General features: G+C 44.8%; 1 protein-coding gene across 1 annotated transcript in view; it reads right to left on the reverse strand.

The window, feature by feature from the left end:
- Nucleotides 1-21,133, reverse strand: part of ABCA13 (ATP binding cassette subfamily A member 13) — a 578,079-nt gene that overhangs the window by 496,506 nt on the left and 60,440 nt on the right. Inside the window, exons 6-10 of the mRNA XM_053553839.1 lie at nt 15,401-15,564; nt 12,621-12,751; nt 8,812-8,945; nt 3,634-3,798; nt 1,044-1,243 (exon numbers count right to left, since the gene is read on the reverse strand). Of these exons, the coding sequence (XP_053409814.1) occupies nt 1,044-1,243; nt 3,634-3,798; nt 8,812-8,945; nt 12,621-12,751; nt 15,401-15,564 (794 nt within the window). The remainder of the gene's footprint in view (nt 1-1,043; nt 1,244-3,633; nt 3,799-8,811; nt 8,946-12,620; nt 12,752-15,400; nt 15,565-21,133) is intronic.

Raw genomic sequence — 21,133 nt, forward strand, 5'->3', positions numbered from 1 at the left:
CTGGTCTGGCAGAGAGCAGACAAAACCCCGGGTGAAAGTCCTAGGGAGGTGTTTGAGGTTTGTAGGATAATTGAGGTGTCTTCCTGTGGTGTCTCTGTTGATGTGCATTAAATAACAGACCATCCAGGAAAATTTTCACTACCCCCAAGGCAATGTCCCACATTTGGAGTTCATGTATGAGAGTCCTTTGTCCCTACCCTGGCCCCCGGTCACTGTTTATAGGGTGTCTCTGCTAGCTCCTCATGTCCTACTCTCATCACTTCTGCAGTCTTGGCACCAGCAACCCACACTCCAGGCATCTCAGGCAAAAGTCTCGGACCTTCTAAAGTAGATCCTATTTGCTAACTGTATTCTAAAAAATGTGAAAGACTTGGAAATACTGAGAGTTGCTATTTGTTGTATAATCATAAAAACACAATATGGTCCCATTGAGTTGTGACATCACAAGTGTCTCTTCCTGGTACACAAAGAGCAACGGTTTATGTGACTGTTTTCAAATGAAACTTTTTGAGATCATATTGAGAAATCATACTTTTCTCTTCAAAGATTCAAGTTATTACAAACTACCACACCTATTGAGGAAAGAGATGCAATCTTGACCATTTTGGAGAATAAATTTTCGTGACCTTAAAAAGGAAAAAAACACAAATTGCGCCTTTCTCTACTTCTAAAATATTTCTAGACCTTCTGTAAGCATTTCAAGTACACGAAATCTTTAAGTATGAAAACAGGTAGTTTCTTACCTAAAAATACCTTTAAAATGTATTTGCTCATTTTTAAGCAAATGTGGAAGACACAAAATATGAAATCCAGGAGGCTCCCCCTGCTCACATGCTGCTCCCCCACTAGGCAGTTTGCAGCATCTGAATGGGGGTCTGCACTGACCCAGAGCGACCCGTCTGGGTCCACGATGAAGACTTAGATTTCTCACCTCATTGTCTAGCTGTAGTTTTACAGAATTTGTTTCTAACAGTCTCGCCACGCACTATTTAAAATTCAGTGTTATCTACCTAATGATGACTAACCAGGGAAACATGCCTTACATTTTTGGAAATGTAACATTGTCATTCAGGCCATCTGCAGCCAAGGTATCATTCAAGAGGAGCAGCGCCATGTGCAAAGCTTCTGCCACTTTCCATGGCGTACTCTCTTCTTTAAGCTGACCACTGAGCCCCTCCAGGCTGTGGACCATGCCTGTGAATATCTTCTGAAACAGACTACCCTGTTGCCACTGTTTAAACACCTACAAATTAGAGACAAAATAGTATTGTGAATAATAGCAAGTTAGAAACAACAGTATTTAGTAAAGAAATAGTAACAGACTATTCAGATGACAGACAGCCCATTTTTATTTTGTCAGCAAAGTGAACTGTCTATTAACAGTTGCATTACAGTTTTAACTTTTAGTCAGAATTTAAAGATGATAAGTTGCAACCACGGATGCATACAACTTTTTAATTCGCATACTACTTCTCTCTTTTCTTCCCTTAAAAAGAAAAAATGAGAGAGAAGACAAAGATATAAATTTCTAAACAAACAAAATATAATTTTAAACCTCAACTGACAAACTTAGGATAATATAAATATATTCATTTACCTTAAAATATATGTCATAATTACAATAATAATGACATTGATTGGGATGATAATACTAAGGGCAATTAGTGCCATGGTTTATCATCAACATGACACCAAAATCGAGCATTCATGCCCAAGTCAGACAGTGCTGGAAAATACAAGTTGTAAATTTACGTAAGCTACCCAAGCCTTAATTAACAGTGAATTTTCATTGGCCGGACACTGCACAAAGCCAAGGTCTGCACCAGGGCATTTTGAAGCTGGTCATTTCAGTGCCGTACCCTGATCATTTCAGTGCTGATGACTTCAGTGCCAGCAAGTGCCTGATCACACCTATACATTTTTTTTTTTTTTTTGGAGACAGAGTCTCACTCTGGTACCCTAAGTAGAGTGCCCTGGCGTCATAGCTCATAGCAACCTCAATCTCTTGGGCTCAAGCAATCATCTTGCCTCAATTTTTCTATTTTTAGCAGAGACAGAGTCTCAAACTCCTGAGCTCAAACAACCCACCTGACTTAGCTTCCCAGAGTGCTAATATTACAGGCGTGGGCCACCACACCTGGCTATACCTATACATTCTTTTTTTTTTTTTTTTTTTGTAGAGACAGAGTCTCACTTTATTGCCCTCAGTAGAGTGCCGTGGCGTCACACAGCTCACAGCTACCTCCAACTCTTGGGCTTAAGTGATTCTCTTGCCTCAGCCTCCCGAGTAGCTGGGACTACAGGCGCCCGCCACAACGCCCGGCTATTTTTTGGTTGCAGTTTGGCCGGGGCTGGGTTTGAACCCGCCACCCTCGGTATATGGGGCAGGCACCCTGCTCACTGAGCCACAGGCACCACCCTACCTATACATTCTTAATGATGGTTTATGAACCGGTCGCAATTTTCACTTTATCAGACACACATTGGGAGGAAAAAGTTAAAGAGGCGCGTTTTTGAGGAAGAACATGAGATGGACACTACAATACCTGATAAAGCAAATAAGAAGCAACCTGCACAGAGACGCCGGTCACAGCCTCCACAGCCTCCCAAACCCACACTTGAATTTGCAGCAATCACCACAAGGGGTCCCTATCTCTAGTCTTGCCCTTCTTCAAATCATATTCCATAGTGTTGGCAAAACAGTCATTTTCACGTGTCATTACTCTGAGTAAAATAGTTCAGCAGCTCCCAACTGTCTACAGAAATCCTCAGCGTGGCATCTAAAGACTCTATGAGTTTCCTTCCTCCACTTTTCTGACCACAGCTCCCCTTTGTGGGTTCACGGGCACCTGTCCCTTGCTCTCTCGCTGTGCTACACAGCCTGCTGGTTTCTTCAAATACCATGTTCTCCTCTCTATTCTCTTGGGTGTTTGAAGACATGATAAGCCAGGGAGAGGCCTCCCTCAGGCGTAAGATCTGCTGGCACCTTGCTCTTGGACTTCCCAAGCTCCAGAACTGTGAGAAATAAGGATCTATTATTTAAGAAAAAAATAAATAAATAAACTCCCCAAGCAGCACAAAGCTGTGAACCAGCAAGGCCCCCATGGGCTTCCAGGGGCAGGAAGAGTCCAGTCCTTCAGGCACTCTGCCCCACACCAACACCTCTGGGCAAACAGACCACAGCCTTCCTTCTCATCTTCGTTTTTCAATCACAGTTGCTGTTGTGGCACAGTGCTTCTGGTCATAACCAGGGTGAGGGGACAAGGAACTCAGAGCTCAGAGAGCTGCAGCAATGCTGAACGTTTGTTCACAAACCTCCAGGGCCGGTCAGAGCAGCCTGGGGGAACATCACACACTCACAACCCCCGGGCCTACGGGATTCTTAGCTGCCGTGAGTGCTTAAGCCTAGGATGAACTGTGTGGTGACACTTGTGTTGAGGGGCCTAAAGAGCTAGAGCCAGAGGATGCGCATGGGAAAACAAGCACATGATGGGCAGGACAGGGGCACCCCAAGGCATTTCCCTGGGAAGGACATAAAATCAGGCAGTGAGTGATGTGGGGGGTCAGGAAAGGATCTGGACACGCTTCAAGCCACCAGGCCTTCAGACAGAGCATCCGGATATGGGACAGCACCTGTTTGTAGACTCGCAGCCAGCTGACCACACGGACGAGATAGTCTTTGGCTTCTGACCACTTGGGGTGACAGTCTTCATGGTGGCCCTCTCTTTGAGCTGTGTCTTCTGATGTCCTGGATAAGACTGTACACACCATCCTGTCTAATGCACTGCCTGTGGGAATCTGGCAACAATATGAAAATATATTTATAAGCAAAGTCTTTTTTCCTAGAACATTTCTCTTCTAAAAATAATACCACAATCTTGCCTAAGCTCTTACATTAGCTTGATTGAAGCAGTAACAGGTGATAAAGTGTTGCTTGTAATGTCTATGTGATTTAATTTGAGGAGATTCTTTTGTAGTGAAGAAAATTGATTCTACTTTTCAGAACTGTCCACAAGCAATGGGTATAGCTATTTCTCCAGGCCAAAGACACGGAGATGCTATCAACTATTGTTCAGCTTCCTTCCCAAGCCAAAAGTCAACATGGGCCAGCCCAGTTTAATTGATACTTTGAACTAACAAAATTGTTTGGCCTAGAACATTTTCTTTTCTAACAAAAGTGGATACAATTGGAAAGATTCAAACTGGGGTCCTGGGTCAGAAACTATTTAATGTTTGTGAACCCAATGTCCTTTGTTTTGAATATGAGCTTAAATGAAATTTCTCTAACACTGCTCTATAAATATTGATGTTTGTGTTAGAATATTCCCCTGTTACATAAAATAACTGTGGTGTCATCTTTCAGGGATTCTACTGATGGCTGCTGTGATCTGAGTACTTGTACCCCCCCAAGACACATGTGTTGAAAATCCTTACCTCCAAGGAGATAGGATAAGTAGGTGGGGCCTTGGGAAGGTCATAAGGTTTTGAGGATGGAGCCCTTAGGAATAGGTCTAGTGCGCTTCTAAAGAGGTCCAGGGGAGCTTCCTGACCACCTCCACTACTCAAGGACAACACAAAAGGTGCCGTCTGAAACCAGAAAGCAGCCACACACCCCCCACCATCCTCCCCAGACACCAAAGCTGCTGGAGACTTGATCTGGGACTTTCCACGCTCCAAAACCGTGAGAAGTAAGTTTCTCGCATTAGGAGCTACCGGGTCTGTGGTCTGGATGCACGAAAACAACGGCAACGATCAGAAAGCCTCACAAGCCCTGTTTGTTCATTCTGTCGCTTCCTTAAGGATCCAGATTTAAAATATTCACTTGTGACAATTAAAACCACTGATCTCTAATTTTTTACTCTGATTTTTTCTTCCTTTAATTAAAAAAAAAAAAAAACAGCCAATAACACCTTGTGTCATGTTATTAATACAAGAGAAGGCCCAGTCACTGCCTGGCCTCTCACAGTCACTCAGAGGCAGATGGAGCCATCAAGGTCCCTGGGACTTGCCCTGTCACTGAAATGAGGCTGAAGTGAGATCATGCGGGCTCAACAGAGGACTTGGGACTAGACAAATCATTCTGTAATTTGGGGAACAGAGAAAGCAAGCTAGGAAGACCACTTTCATCCAAGGGCAGTGGGTGTTGAGGCTTTGGTCAAACCCATGGGTGCCAAGGATCACAGGCTGATGCCAATAGTAAAGGACTTTATAAGAAGTGGGAAGCAAGGCAAAGACCTCCCAAGATGCCCATGTCCTTATCCTCAGAACCTATAAATATGTTGTGTTGCATAGCAGGTGAGATTTGAGGTCAATGATGGAAGTAAGACTGTCAATCAGCCGACACTGAGATGGGAGATTATCCTGAATCATCCCGGGGGCCCAATGCAAACACACAAGTCCTAATTAATGGAGGGGGGAGGCAAAAATGTCAGAGCCAGAGCCACGGGATGTGAGCAGGATTCCACCTGCTAGGCTGGCCTTGGACATGGAAGAAGGGGCTCAGAGCCAAAGAATGCAGGCGCCTCTAGGGGCTGGAAAACCAAGAAACCAGTGAAAAGTGCCAGAACATGCTACCTCAAAATATTTCTCTTTGGTATATAGAGTACTCCCAGCTGAGGCTGCAAGTGAGAAGCAGCAGAGACAAGAAAGCTCCTTACTTCTCTCTGACTAAAAATAGTGAACAAATTTCCCTTTTGTAAAGGAAATTTACATTTATAAAGGAAATTTTCATTTGTAAAAAATGTCTTCTACCAAGAAGAGAGAGACTCCTCCAAAGAACGCTGCACTTGATCTTAGCTAGAAGACCAAGAAGTGATTCCTCCAAATAACCCTGATCACCTGAGAGACTCTTAGTGTAGTAAGACAGCCCCGACTCACTGTACATCTCTGGCCCTCACCCTCTCATAATCTGCCTTGACACCCTGCAACCCTAAACCCATTTTCTTTGTGTAGCCTAATGTGGTGCATACGCCTCAATTACCTGACTGCCTCCTTGAAACACTGAGCCTTCTTGACCTACAGTGTGGTTAGGTCTTCATAAGCCCACTGTAACTCAAAAATATAAGTCAAAAGTACATTCACTATGCTTAAACTACAGACATCATAGCTTAGCCTGGCTGACTGCAAACGTGCTCAGAATGCTTACATTAGGCTACCGTAGGTCAAAATCATTGAACACAGGCTGTTTTATAATAACATGTTGACTACTACATGTAATTCTTTGAACGCTTTTTTGAAAAGCAGAATTGCTGCATGGGCGCTCACACTATAGTTCCTCCTGAGTGTGTACATTTTGCACTATTGTAGAGTTGAAAACCGTTAAGTCAAACCATCATAAGTAGAGCCATTATAAGCCGGGAACCACCTCTATATTTTTCTCTGTGACTCACATGCATACTTACATAATTAAAATGGTTTTTCTCTTAATTATCTGTCTTCTACCAGTTTAATTTGTGGAAGGAAAGGAATATTTCTTCCCCTACAAGAGGATTAGCCCTAGAGCCTCCAGAAGGAATGCAGCCCTGGGGACACCTTAATGTTAGCCCATTCAGACTTCTAAACTCCAGAACCGTAATTAAAAAATTGGGGTTGTTTTAAGCTATTGCCTTGGGACACACGTATCACAGCAGCAATAGGAGGCTCAGACACAGGGTACACAATTACCACAGAGCTTTGTGGATACAAACACTCTTGTTTCCTGACCATTTTCCTTTTAATCCTAATCTCAAAACATTTACTATTCATTTGTTTTACCCAAAATATTTTCTAGTATAATAAAAAAAAAATGGGGTTGTAAGTATGGAGAACACTATAATAAAAACCGGTCAACGGGGGGTTGACTAGTGGCACCTACAGCCTTTCTCATGGGAAAAGCCAAGGGTCACAATTTCAAGTCCTACAGGAGGTAGCATAAAATTGTGAGATGGTGAGAAGCAAGAATCCAATGTACTCAATTCTAATATGAAGGTGGTAGATGAGCTAATACAAGGGGTGGGGTAGGGGAATGAAGGATGGGGAGAGGGCAGGAAGGAGGGGGATTGGGGGTCACAGTGCATGGCACGCATCTTGGGGGCAGGATGCAATTACAACAGGGACTTTACCTACCAACCACGATCAGTGTAACCTAACTCTTTGTACCCTCAATGAATTCCAAACAATAAAAAAAATTAAAATTGAAAAAATAATTGTGTGATGGTTAATAAAATTATGCCAGGGAGACAAGAAAGCACAAAACTGATTTCACTGTGGCGAACCCTAAACCTGCCTGGCAGAACTCGGGTGCTGCAAACTCCAGGCCAGCTCAGGGGCCGCTGGTGAATCCAGCCACAGATCCCCCATCTGGACACCCAGGCGCAGAGCACAGATCCAGAGTCCAAAGGTTGAAAGCAACAGTCTATACACAAACGTGGAAAAGGCAAATCCATTGGAACCCTATTCAACCTTTTTAAAAAAGGGAATTTTGCCATTTGTGACAACATGGGTGAAACTGGAGGGCATTTTGCTAAGTAAGGACAAGCACTGCATGATTCCACATAGAGATGGTATCTGAGATACCGTCAAACTCACAGAAACAGAATTCAAAGGTGGTCGACAGAGACTGGGGAGTAGGGAACAGGAGACGCTGTCCCACCAATGTAAAGCCTCAGTTATGCTAAATGAATAGTTACGGAGCTGTTCTCTGCCACACAGCCAGTGTCTGTAGCTAACAGTACAATAATGGGCACTCACTTCTAAGTTATACAGCATGTTTCAAAGTTACCCCTAAAGTCAACATACAAAAGGAAAGTGGGAAATTGTAGCCTGAATTACTTACCTTCATTTGCAGAATATTTATTACAAAGTTTTACAAAAAGGTGGCCAACACACAGAGTATTTTATAAATATTTTATGGGGTTTTGTAATGAATATTTTGTAAATAAAGGTACATTTAGCTGCAGTTTCCCACTTTCCCTAATATGAAAATAAATAAACAAATGAATCATAAATTTGGAAAAGACAATCGGGAACGACCAGGTGGTGGGAACGTGCAGAGAAGTGAGCAAAATCCACACCTCCACTGTGGACCTAGACCCCAATAGGAGACAGGGTGTCTTCTCCAAATATTCACAGCTCAACCCCGACCTAGGAAATGTACCAAAAAATTCTGACCAAGGAGGTGGGGTTTACAGGGGGCAGCAGGTTGACCAAAGTTCTAGCTGTGTAGTTCTCACACCTGCTCCTTGCAAAGTGGAAGCTATTACACATGGGCTGGATTGTCAAAAGGGAACCCTGTAAATAAAAGATCCCTCCCAGAACCTCAGCTGTATCAGAGGTGAATTCGGGCTTGGGGGTCACCAAGTCCAATCCCCTTATTTCACCTAATTTGGGAAGAGGCTCAACTTCGGGGAACCCAGCTGGCCTCCACAACCCACACCTTCTATTCTTCTCATGCAAACCTGAAAATTCACCACTTGTGCCCCCACACCCTCCTGGACACCACCTTCCTATCCACACGGCATACCTTCACCTGGCCTGGCTATTTCCACCACTAGCTCCTAGAGCAATCAGGTGTCATGTTGCCTTTGAATAGCCTTTGAATGCTGGAATAAAATGACAAGGTAAGAGGAAAGCTAAAAAAGCTTTTTCTAAAAAAGCTAAAAAGACAGCAGGGGCCTACTCTGTCTAAGAAGCAAAGATTTAGTAGGACTCTCCTATCTGGCTACCCTCCCTCTCCCATGGCTACCACCCGCCCTGCCCAGGTAGTACATTCTCAAGTCACTCTCAAGGATAGACCCAATGGCCTGAGAGGCACTCAAGGGTGCATACTCATACCTCCTTCAGCTCAGCTGAATAATTCAGGATTTGTCCTGTATGGAGATCACCAAAACCAAACTGGGAATGGAGATCAGACTGGACTTTCTGTGGATCCCACACCATGTCCTGCAGAGACAGGTGGTATCCTGACTCTGTGAAACAACAAAGGAGTTATTCTGTCAGTTGTTTGACTATTTGTACGTGTCTCAAGTCATTCAGAAAACAATGCCATATTCACCTCTACAGGAAGAGTAAATGAAAACCAAATACATTTTGGGTATCACAGGAGAAAAACGAACAGAAGCTTATACCTTCTGCTGTGGAGAATAAGGCATGAATAACCGCAAGGCTTATAGAGGATAATTTGAAAGTACGTGTCAAGAACTGGTCAACAAAAAGGAAGCCAAACTCTGTAAAATAATCTAAAGAAGTTTCTTCTGAGCCAAATTTGAGGACCATGGCCCATAACCACACCCAAGAAGCTTTGAGCAAGTAGACTCAGGTGGTGGGGTTATGGTTGGTTTTATACATTTGAGGGAGACAAGAATTATACATCAAGTCATAAACCAATTACATGAAATTGGTTTGATACATTGATGTGTCCCCAAAAGGTGAGACATCTCAAGGGGGGGTTGGGGGCTTACAGATTATAGGTGGGTTTAAAGACTCTTTGATTCATAATTGGTTAAAGAAATGAAGCTTTGTCTAAAGCTTTGGAGTGTGTTAAGATAAGGAGGTCTGTTACTCAGACTTAAGCCACCAGCTATATACCCAGACTCAAGCAATTTGTTATGTAAATTGAGGACCTACAGGTCTGTCTTGCACAGCTTTAGGTTTATTCATGAATTACAAAGGACGTGTCCCAGGAGAGAGCTGAAGAGGCCTCTCTGACCTCCCTTTTCATGGCCAGTAACTCAGTTTTAAGGTATCTTCTTGGCAAGAAGGGACTCATTCAGTCAGCTGAGGGGAGCTTAAGATTTTCACAAGCTTTATATAATTCAGAACATTAAACCTAATAATCTTATTTCTAAAAAGCTATCTCAAGAAAATATCAGATACCCGAACAAAAATTAATGTATAAGAATATTATTGCATTGGTTTTGTACTGATTAAATATTAAAAACCAGCTAAGAGCTCTATGAGAGGAAAGGATAGATTATAGTATAGTCATAGCTCTGCTAGGCATAGTGGCTCATGACTCTTATCCTAGCACTGTGGGAGGCTAAGATCACTTGAAGTCAGGAGATCCCTTTTCTACTAAAAACAGAAAAATCAGTAGGCATGAGACCAGTGCCTATATTCCCCAATACTCAGAAGGCTGAAGCAGGAGAATAACTTGAACCCAGGAGTTTGAGGTTGCTGTGAGCTAAGCTGAATCCACAGCTCTCTAGCCTGGACAACAGGGTGAGTCTGTCAGAAAAGAAGGAAAGAAAGGAAGGAAGGATGGAGCGAGGGAGGGAGGGAAGGAGGGAAGGAAGGAAGGAAGGAAGGAAGGAAATAATAATTCACAAAGTTCCAGAGGGGAGGAAAAAAAAATAGATAGTAACTTCAGTGTATGAATAGGTATCAAAATAAAAAATAACTCTAAAAAGTGAAAGGCAACTTGTTTCTGAAATGCATTGCTGAACAACAGGATTCGGAATATGGAAAGTAGTGATTTCAGTGCCACTGACACCACCCACCCCTCCACACGACATAATCTGCTCATGGGGCAAAAGAATTTGTGAGTAATGAAGATAATTTTTAGTCTCCTCTAGAGGTGTGTTTTGTAACAGCGCTCTTTACCTCTGACTCCTGGGCCAGTAGTTAGAAACCTGTTCATTTTGATTACATTCTCATCAGTAATTACATTTCTAATTGTAAGGTAAATTGGTTGTTGCAATTTGGATGATATACAAAAACTGAAGCTTTTAAATGTGTTTGATCAAATAAAGGTCACGGTGAAGATTTCAGTGAGCAGTTTCATTCCTCTCTCACCCCACCTCTCGATTTTGTCCTCAGCATAAGAATTAGTAGTTCCACTGGAACTACCCTAATGTGAAAATTGGATTAAATGTTAATGGGCTAGCTTTTTGTCTTACAGAGCACTCAGAGAAACTCTTCCTCTCTGTGGGCATCAGCCTGTACTGATTCAGAAGTAATAGGAAGGTACAAACCACAGGTGGAATTGGGGACCCTGGAGGCTGTCATGTAGGGCTGCTCCAGCAGCAGGACACATCTGTGTAGATCTGTGCAGATCTCTGCATAAAACCATTCTGCTACAGAGCTCAGGCAGTGAGACCTCAAGAGTCAGCAGCCAATAGAAAATGTGACCCCAGGCTCACCCAACACCCACCCAGGAGCATCTTTTTATAATGCAGGTGCAATGTTACTGCTCCAAAGACCATTTGCAATCTGGCCTGGGCTCCCGTTCTGGACCGTCTTCTTCTATTGCCTGATATACCTCAGACACACCGAGTGTCAAACACACATGGCTCTCAGCAAGCTGGGTACTGTTCTCACTTTTGGCAAATGCTCCCTCATTTCTTTGATGAGCTCTAATTCATCCTTCAAAGCTCTCCCTTGAAGCTTTTTCTGAAGAAGATGCCAGATCCCTACTCTGCAGCCTTTGTTTTTTCTTTATTGACATGTCTTTCCCCTTTACTAAATAAGACTTCTTTGAAAGCAAGAACTATGTCTTACTTAGCTTTTTATTCCCACTGCCTGGAGCAATGTTTGGATCACAGAAAGTGCTCAGTAAGTGTTGACTAGATGAGAGAATGAATAAATGGAGGATGGATGGATGGATGGATGGATGAATGGATGGACGGACAGATGGATGAATGGATGGGTGAGTGAGTGGGTGAATGGATGGATGGATGGATGGATGGGTGAGTGGGTGAACGGATGGATGGATGAATGGATGGGTGAGTGGGTGAATGGATAGATGGATGGATGGAGGGGTGAGTGGGTGAATGGATGGATGGATGAATGGATGGATGAGTGGGTGAATGGATGGATGGATGGACGGATGGATGGATGAATGGATGGGTGAGTGGGTGAATGGATAGATGGATGGATGGATAGATGGATGGAGGGGTGAGTGGGTGAATGGATGGATGGATGGATAGATGGATGGGTGAGTGGGTGAATGGATAGATGGATGGATGATAGATGGATAGATGGGTGGGTAGATTGGCAGACAGAGGACAAATGAATGGGTGGATGAATGGGTCAGTAAATAAATTCTAATTTTGCTGTTTTCTCACTGTATTTCCCTTGGAGAAAAAAAACAGAGATAGGGAAAAAAGAGAAAAGGAGAGAATTGAAAGTTAAGTATTCGAGCCCAGTTGACACTTCAGAAAATAAACTTCTGGATTATAAAAAGAACTATATAATCTCACTCCCCTCACCCCTATGGAGGGGCTGCTTATTCAGTTAGGGGGTTAAGTTCCCATCAACTGCATCCTCTTCTAAGCCTCACTGTTTTTCAAGTATTTCCTCCTAATAGGAGCTTAGAGAGAAGAAAGACTAAAATCACAGAACCAGTGGTAGATCTAACCTAAAAAGACATCAAGTCAAAAAAATCTTAAATCAGTTATGTTTTGGTCAAAAATACCATTTTTATTAGCAGAATTTCAATAGTAGTAGAAAGTCAAATTCAGTTTTGAGTTCCAAATTTTCACTCTAGTACTTTCTTTTATTTACAGCAACAAGAAAATAAATACTTTTACATTTGAAATTTTAATTAAATCATTTCCTTCACCATCATTTTAGTTCTATGCTGATTGTCAATAATAAATAGTGAAACATTTTGAAACACAGCAATAGTTCTACGTTACCTGTACCAGCGACTGCTACCCCATGTTGATGCAGAAATGTCAGTGTCGAAATAGTCACATTCAGCACAATTTCAGAAACCTGGGAGGAAGTCTGATTGACTTGCAGCCAATCTAAATCTTCTAGGGATGTTAGGAAACTAGAGCCAAAACAAACAAAAAAAAAAGCAACACGAGTTGGCAGTTAACAAAAGCATCAGTATCAATTGCAGATTTACCAACAGCCTCTGGGCTGGCCCTGTTATAAGAAGTGACAGGATGTATCTCCAAGTCAACATTCTTCATGGCTTTAATGTGACCCTAAGTCAGAGGGCTAGGAATTAAATGTAAGCTATAAGTCCCCCCATCTTGAGACACCCAGGAATTTCGGCCCTCTTCCACACTGCCTTTGACACAGAACTCCAATTGGGGTTTGCTCCACCATAGGCTTTCCCTTATGCTCAGCCTTGGTTCTTCTGGTCTACTGGGCCATTAACGAGTCCAGCCAGGGTGCAAAGTACTGTTTTCTTAAAAAAGAAAATAGACAATTAGCCTGGTGGCTTCAAGTTTAGATAATCAGTCTAATATTTGGAGGATGAAAGATCATTGGTTGAGTACCCAGAGATGAGAATGGAGAACAGGAGAGCTTCAGTCCGGGTTAAATAAAACTATAGAAATCTGCCTGGGCAGAGTCAAAGACGGCACCCACATCAAGCGTAGTTAGAGACCTCTTTTATATGGGGCTGTGGGGGCTCTCATGCCATCTTTGTGTATTAAAGAGTATCCCAACATTACAAGATGTATCATTAAAACTGGTGCTGCTTGCAAATACTTATCTCCATAGGTGCAGGTTGTCTTGATAGTGTGCCACCAAAAAAATGTAAAAATAGAATTTACACTGAAGCTGATAGGGTCCAACAATTGTCATCAACATCCTCTAATTTGCCCCCCTCAAGATAATCTAATTGTTCTTATTACCTAGTGCTAACACAGTCAGGGTTTAGAGCAAGAATACAAAGGAAGGTCAGCATGGTAGCTCACGCCTGTAATGGCAGCAATTTGGGAGACTGAGGTGAGAGGTTCATCTGAGCTCAGGAGTTCAAGACCAGCCTGACCAAGAGTGAGACCCCATCTCTACTAAAAATTAAAAACTTAGCCAGGGGTTGTGGTAGGTGCCTGGAGTCTCAGCTGCACAGGAGGCTGAGGCAGGAGGATCGCTTGAGCCCAGAATTTCAGGTTGCTGTGAGCTATAATTCCACAGCACTCTACCCAGGGCAACAGAGTGAGAGTGTCTTAAGAAAAAAAAAGAAAAGAATACAAAAGGAGACATACCACATATGTTCAAATGTTTATGATGCATCCAGCTAATAAGCTGTCAAAATATGTTTCATCTACCTACACTGAAAAACACCTCTTCATAACAACTTGGAAAGCCACGTTCAAATTCAGAATCCTCTAATTCTCAGAGGTGTGCTCCACAGTGTGGCAGTTCAGGGAGCACCACTCCTGGGCCCGTCCCTTCCCCACTTGCTTCATACCCTCAGCTCCATCTGTACCCCAAGGGGCCTCAGTGCCCCTATGTGGACACTCCAGCCCATACAGCCGAGTACCACCCTACCCTCTACCCCACATTCCTGCCAACAGCTGCAATTGCCCTTGAGCCACCCTTGGGCCACCCTTGGGCCAAGGGATATATATTCCAGTGTAAGAGCTGCCCACAGAAGGACAGAGCAGAGAGGCCTGCACAGGCTCCAGAAGACGCTCTAGACCTTGGAGTAAGTAGGGAATTCCAGGGTGAGAGGGAGTCAAAGTGGGGGCATGCATTCTGCAGACACATCTCCTTTACCCTGTGGGCTTTGTGAGCCCATAAGCAGAGGCATAGCCTGGGGAAGGCCAGCATGGGGATCCCCAAACCACAGGGCCTGGGACAAGGGCCCCTCTCATCCTAACCTAAGGGCAATCCAGGTTGTTCTCACTGATGGCAGATAAGTAACAGTCAAAAATATGAAAGAATATAAAATTTTATTAATAAAATACCATATTCCAGCCATGAAATTTAAGCAAAATAATTCAAATTTTTAAAAAAGAAGGCCTGGTTGATTAAAAAATGAGACTCCACTATAGGAAGAAGTCTTTCTAAAGGTCACCTCCAAGTAACATGGTGGTCAGGTCCATCACACCAAACCAATGGCCAACTCACTAAATTAGACAATTGAAACAAAAGAGCTGAGTAGTTTGGGATGCTATTTGGGGGCAACTATGGCATAATATATTAAGAAATCAGTTAAAATTTGTATATTCATGCCACATCTCTAATAGTGAAAACCTTAGAAACAACCAGAAGTCCAAAGGTAAAATTATTAAGTAAATTATGATATTTTACCAAAAGAGAATATTCTACAGCCATTAAAAATTATTACTTTTAGACTATGGCATATGAAATGTTAATACAGTAACGTAAAATCTTTTAAAGCAGGGAGGATAAACTCTGAACTACTCATTGCCCCTCTGTAAAGTATGTCCACAGACCTCTGACAGGCATGGAAGGGCAGCAACTCCCATCCTATTTGAACAGGGTATTTTTTTTTTGCAGTTTTTGGCCAGGGCTAGGTTTGAACCCGCCACCTCTGGTATATGGGACAGGCACCCTACTCCTTTGAGCCATAGGCGCCGCCCATTTTTTTTTGTTGTTGTTATTTTTTGTTTTATTAAATCAAACAATTACTCAGTAATTTTTATTTTCCACGTAGAAAAACGAGGAAGAAAAATAGACACATCTACATTTTACTATATTTCCCTTTTTCACTTACTTCAAAACGGTCTGGAGGAAATGTGCTGCAAGGCGCAGGCCATCTTCCGGGTGGACATAATTCTCATGTAGTCTCGGCAATAAAAGGAGAAAATCCCAGATATGAGGCAACTGGTGGAGCCTTTCCAATTTTATTATTACTTCCTCAGTCTTATTGAGATCCATCTGAGAGGAAAGAAAGCCCAAAAGTTTCTGTTGTTTTGTTAATAAATTAAATGAGATAAGGACAGGATGTTACAAAGGTACAAGAATGTAGACGTTCTGGTAGAAAGTCATGCTTAATATGTCACTGTGTTAAACAGGCCCAATTTTTAAATGATTCCGTTAGATTGACGGTTTTTTCATCTAATGTTTTGGAAGTATGAATGGGTGAAAGAAAAAAAAAGAAGCCCTGTTTTTGTAACAAGATGTACCAATTTCTAAGATTTTTTTTTTTTTTTTTTTTTTTTGAGACGGACTCTGACTATCTTGCCCTTTGGTAGAATGCTGTGGCGTCCCAACTCACAGCAACCTCCAACTCCTGGGCTTAGGCGATTCTCTTGTCTCAGCCTCCCGAGGAGCTGGGACTACAGGTGCCCACCACAACACCCGGCTGTTTTTTTTGTTGCAGTTGTCATTGTTGTTTAGCAGACCCCAGGCCGGACTCGGACCTGCCACCCTCGGTGTACATGGCTGGCGCCGTAACCACTGTGCTACGGGTGCCAAGCCACAATTTCTAAGATTTTGAAACTATCGTACAAAGTCTTTGTGGTAGATTCTAGATAAGAATGTCAGGATCTATTCTTCACAAGTAAATGATAAGAGAAAAGAGAATAATTCAAATACAAACAAGACTGGAAGGCCTCCAGTTAGTTTGGGATTTCGTGTTACTGCAGCCGGACCCAGTCATAACTGACAGTGCAATAATTGAGCACCATACTCCCTCCACAAAATGGCACATCTTCCCCCCACAGCCCCCACCATCATTTTCAAAGAGCTGTTTTTGATGGTACAATTCATGGAACCTTAGTCTGGAGGAAAGTAAATGAAAAATTAAAAGTAAATGGATATTTTAATAAAGCAGACATGGAACAAAAAATCGCATACCAGATTTCAACTTTCCCCAAATATTGGGGGAATAAATGCGACCCAAGGGGAGAAGTGCAGATATCCATCCTGGTGGCTGGAAGGCAGAAGAGCTTTCCTGCCAGGCAAAGGGGATGGGGAAAGTGCTTACAAAGTTACAGAATTAATTTTTTTTTTTTTTTTTTTTTGTAGAGACAGAGTCTCACTGTACCACCCTCGGGTAGAGTGCCGTGGCGTCACACGGCTCACAGCAACCTCTAACTCTTGGGCTTAAGCGATTCTCTTGCCTCAGCCTCCTGAGCAGCTGGGACTACAGGCGCCCGCCACAACGCCAGGCTATTTTTTGGTTGCAGTTTGGCCAGGGCTGGGTTTGAACCCGCCACCCTCAGCATATGGGGCCGGCGCCCTACTCACTGAGCCACAGGCGCCGCCCCAGAATTAATTTTCATTCAAGCCATCGTACAGTTGCTTTATAAAACTAACTATAAAACTCGATGCACCACATAATCTTCTCTCTCATGCTCTCTTTACTTTGAAAAAAAAAAACTAGTTATATAAGCAACGCAGGAGAGGTTTTTACCTGAAGGCAGTACTAAAAGGAACACAGAAAAGGGTCATCTGGAGAGAAAGGAAAGAAAACTCCACATTTCACTGAGCACTGACGGCTTGGTCTGCAGGCACCCATCTGGCCTGGCACGGGTAGGAGCCCTTAAGATTTCTCTAAATATTAGAGTTCTTCATGCTACGTACTAAGAATGGCCAAGCGCAGGTGTCCAGGGCCTCCGCGAGCCACCACGCTTTCTCTGGGTGTAATAACTAACGCCCAGAAACCCCATAGTATCTCGCCAAGAGCCATCCCACACTGTGCTCTGAGCTCTGCAGTTGCTGGTTGCCTTCTCTCCACCCTTCAGTAAAGCTGAGCTTGACATTTTACCATTTACCCCTCAGATGAGGTACAGTCAATTCAGAGCTCCCGTGACTCCATACGAAACACCCTCCCTTTGCTTCACACCACCCTCCACAGAAATGAAGAGAGGTCCAGAACTCAGCCAGGTCCCGGATGCTCCTGGAATCAGCTCTTGCCATTTCTGGGGTCCGACTTGACTCCTGCCATAGTTCTCGGGATGTTAATATCTCCCAGGGTTCCTGGAATCATTTCTGTTCCCTGACTCGCCCCTCCTCCCACCATCCAATGGTATTTTCTTGCTCAAATTACCCATTTCCATGGTCAAAATACTGACCTTTTCATCACCAATAGAAAAAAAAAAAAATCCATCCCCAGTCAAATTCAACTCTCTGCCTATATTGCCCTCTCCCCAAGTAGCTGAATATGGCTGTGGATGCATGAGACACAGTAATTCTGACTCGTCCGGCTCTAAGTTCACGTCCACCAGCCTCGAGTGTGCAGTCCAGTGCTGTCTTATGCCTGCAATGTAGCATCCTTGTCCACATCTTCCCCATTCTCCAGGCCAGCTCCTCTAAACCTACTCTCTCGTCAGATCTCAAACTCCTTGTCTCTATAATCACACTTATCTGCACATCTGCTTCCTATTTCTCTGAGAAGTAGAAGCAATCAGAGATGTTCCTCGCACTCCCACCCCAAGCCTGCCTGTGCCTACCCCAGGGCTCACACCCTGGGCTTACCCTCCACCTGCTTACCCCCTGGGCTCCAATGCTCCCACCTCCCACCCCTCACAAGCATCACCCCCAGCTCTCCCCTCTCTTCTTACCAGTTCATTCCCATGTCATTACTTACCACTGAAAAGTAAGTATGGCCACCTATTCCTGCCATAAATCATAACTCCAAAGCCAATCCCAAGGAGACATCAGACCACTCTCACATTAGAGATAGTCTACAAAAAAGGGACTTTTTCAAAAATCTTGATGAAACCGAGGCAAAGGAAGGCTGTGAAACCACGAAAGACAGTACAAATGAAGGCAACACTCAAGCCGGGATTTTCTTTTGCTACTAAGGGCATGATTAGAACAATCTGGAAAAAGTCAGTAGCTTAAAGAGGTCTACTGTATTAGTGGTAATTTCCCTTTTTTAGCGATTACGATGCAGCTATGTACAATAAAGCCAGTGTTTTTAGGAAATGCAGCGGACCCTCCTTAACTCTGGGATCTGTGAATTCAACCTACCATAGACCGAAAAAATTCAGGGGGAACAAAAAAAAAAAATGGATGGGTGCACTAGTACTGAATCCATGCAGACTTTTCCTCATTATTATAATTCTCTAAGCAATACGGTTTAATAACTATTTACACAGCATTTAAATTGCATGAGGTATTACAAACTAGACATGATTTAAACCAATTTTAAAGTAATTGAGGGTATGTGTAGGTTATATACAAGCCCTATACCATTGTTGCTAAGGGACTTGAGCATCTGTCCCTTATACAAAAGGCATCTACAGGGGGTCTTGGGACCAATCTCCCGGGGATAACGGTATTTAGGATTAAGAAGGCATTGTGTCTATAATTTAGTCCATAATATGATACAGGTATAAATATAGATATACAGAGAAAAAAGAAAGTAAATGTGCGAACATGTTATCATTTGGGGAATCTGAGTAAAAGATATGACATGATTCTTTGTAATACTATTAACATTAAAATTGTTTTCGTAAGTCTAAAATTAGGTCAAAAATAACAAGTTAGAAAAACCTACCATTAAAACAACTGTAAAGTCTTAAAGGCAAAGGTAGAAAGGAATGAAAGGAGGGAGGGGTGGGGAAAGGAAAGCCCTGTATCTCCAGCTCTGGTGCAGGGGCCCCTGAAAGCAGCCCTGAAGCACGGACTTCTGTGCAGGTGTCTGGTTCAAGGGCAAGGTCCTGCCAAGGGGCTGAGGGAGAGGGGAGAATGAAACAGGAAAGAAGGCGCAGTCAGCGTAGCCAGCCAGGTTCTGAGCAGCCCGTGCCACCTGCAGTCCCCGAGATCTATCAGAAACCCAAGGTGCCGCCCAGTGTTGACCCACTGCCGGGCAAGGGGACCAACCTGCCCAGGTTGCCTGGGACTGCCATGGGGCACTTTCAGGCCCAGGCAACGTGAGTCGGGCCTTCACCCCAATTGCAGGTTGCTCCGGGGGTATCAGCTCTCCTGCCTCTCAGCCGAGCTTGCTTCAGAGGAGCAGATTGCAGAAAGCAAAATGCTCTCAGCATGCGCTTGACATGAGACTCTGTTACCAAGAGTTCGACCTCTCAAGAGACTTGACCCCCACAGATGAGAAGAAATTGGGGGGCCAGTGGGGCGGGAAGCAGGCACCACAGCCTTTGCTGCCCCCAGCTTCTACCCGGTGTCTTCCTCCGCAACAACCACCACACGCCACCCCCAACCCTCAGAGCGCATTGCACCTCCGGTCACCACTGCCTCTGAGGTACAGGTCCCACCCCCACTGCCTCTGAGGCACACGTCCCACCCCCACTGCCTCTCAGGGCACGTCCCACCCTCACTGCCTGTCAGGCACACCTCCCGCCCCCACTGCCTCTCAGGCGCACGTCCCGCGCCCACTGCCTGTCAGGTGCACGTCCCGCCCCCACTGCCTGTCATGTACACGTCCCGCCCCCACTGCCTCTCAGGCGCACGTCCCGCCCCCACTGCCTCTCAGGCGCACGTCCCGCCCCCACTGCCTCTCAGGCGCACGTCCCGCCCCCACTGCCTGTCAGGCACACGTCCCGCCCCCACTGCCTCTCAGGCGCACGTCCCGCCCCCACTGCCTCTCAGGCGCACGTCCCGCCCCCACTGCCTCTCAGGCGCACCTCCCGCCCCCACTGCCTCTCAGGCGCACGTCCCGCCCCCACTGCCTCTCAGGCGCACCTCCCGCGCCCACTGCCTCTCAGGCGCACGTCCCGCCCCCACTGCGTCTCAGGCGCACGTCCCGCCCCCACTGCCTCTCAGGCGCACCTCCCGCGCCCACTGCCTCTCAGGCGCACGTCCCGCCCCCACTGCCTCTCAGGCGCACGTCCCGCCCCCACTGCCTCTCAGGCGCACCTCCCGCGCCCACTGCCTCTCAGGCGCACGTCCCGCCCCCACTGCCTCTCAGGCGCACGTCCCGCCCCCACTGCCTCTCAGGCACACCTCCCGCGCCCACTGCCTGTCAGGCACACGTCCCGCCCCCACTGCCTCTCAGGCGCACCTCCCGCCCCCACTGCCTCTCAGGCACACGTCCCACCCCCAATGCCTCTCAGGCACACCTCCTGCGCCCACTGCCCCCCACTTGCTCCCAGGCCCCCTGCAGTCCAGCTTTCACCCTCGTCCCTCCGTCAAAGCCTTTACTGGCTGTCGTCACCGTAACCTCCCCGCTGCCACTTTCTCTGGTCCCTTCTCCACCTCCTCCTACTTGATCACCTACGTTTGAAACATGAGATCACTCCCATCTGTTTGAAAATAGCTTCCTCGGGCTTCCGGGACACCCGACCTCGCCCTTGAACAAGTCACCTGCACAGAAGTCCCTGCCTCGGGGCTGCTTTCAGGGGACCCTGCGTCAGAGCAGGCGACAAGATAGAAAGGCGCCCTTCCATTCCCCTCCCTTGGCCTTAAGGACTTTACACTTGTTTTAATTATAGGTTTTATTAACTTTTTATTTTTCACCTAATTTTAGATTTGTGAAAACACTTTTAATGTTCAGTACGGAGAATTATTACGTATTTTTTACTCAGATTCCCCAAAT

Source organism: Nycticebus coucang, chromosome 11, assembly GCF_027406575.1.
Source record: "Nycticebus coucang isolate mNycCou1 chromosome 11, mNycCou1.pri, whole genome shotgun sequence".
NCBI lineage: Eukaryota > Metazoa > Chordata > Mammalia > Primates > Lorisidae > Nycticebus > Nycticebus coucang.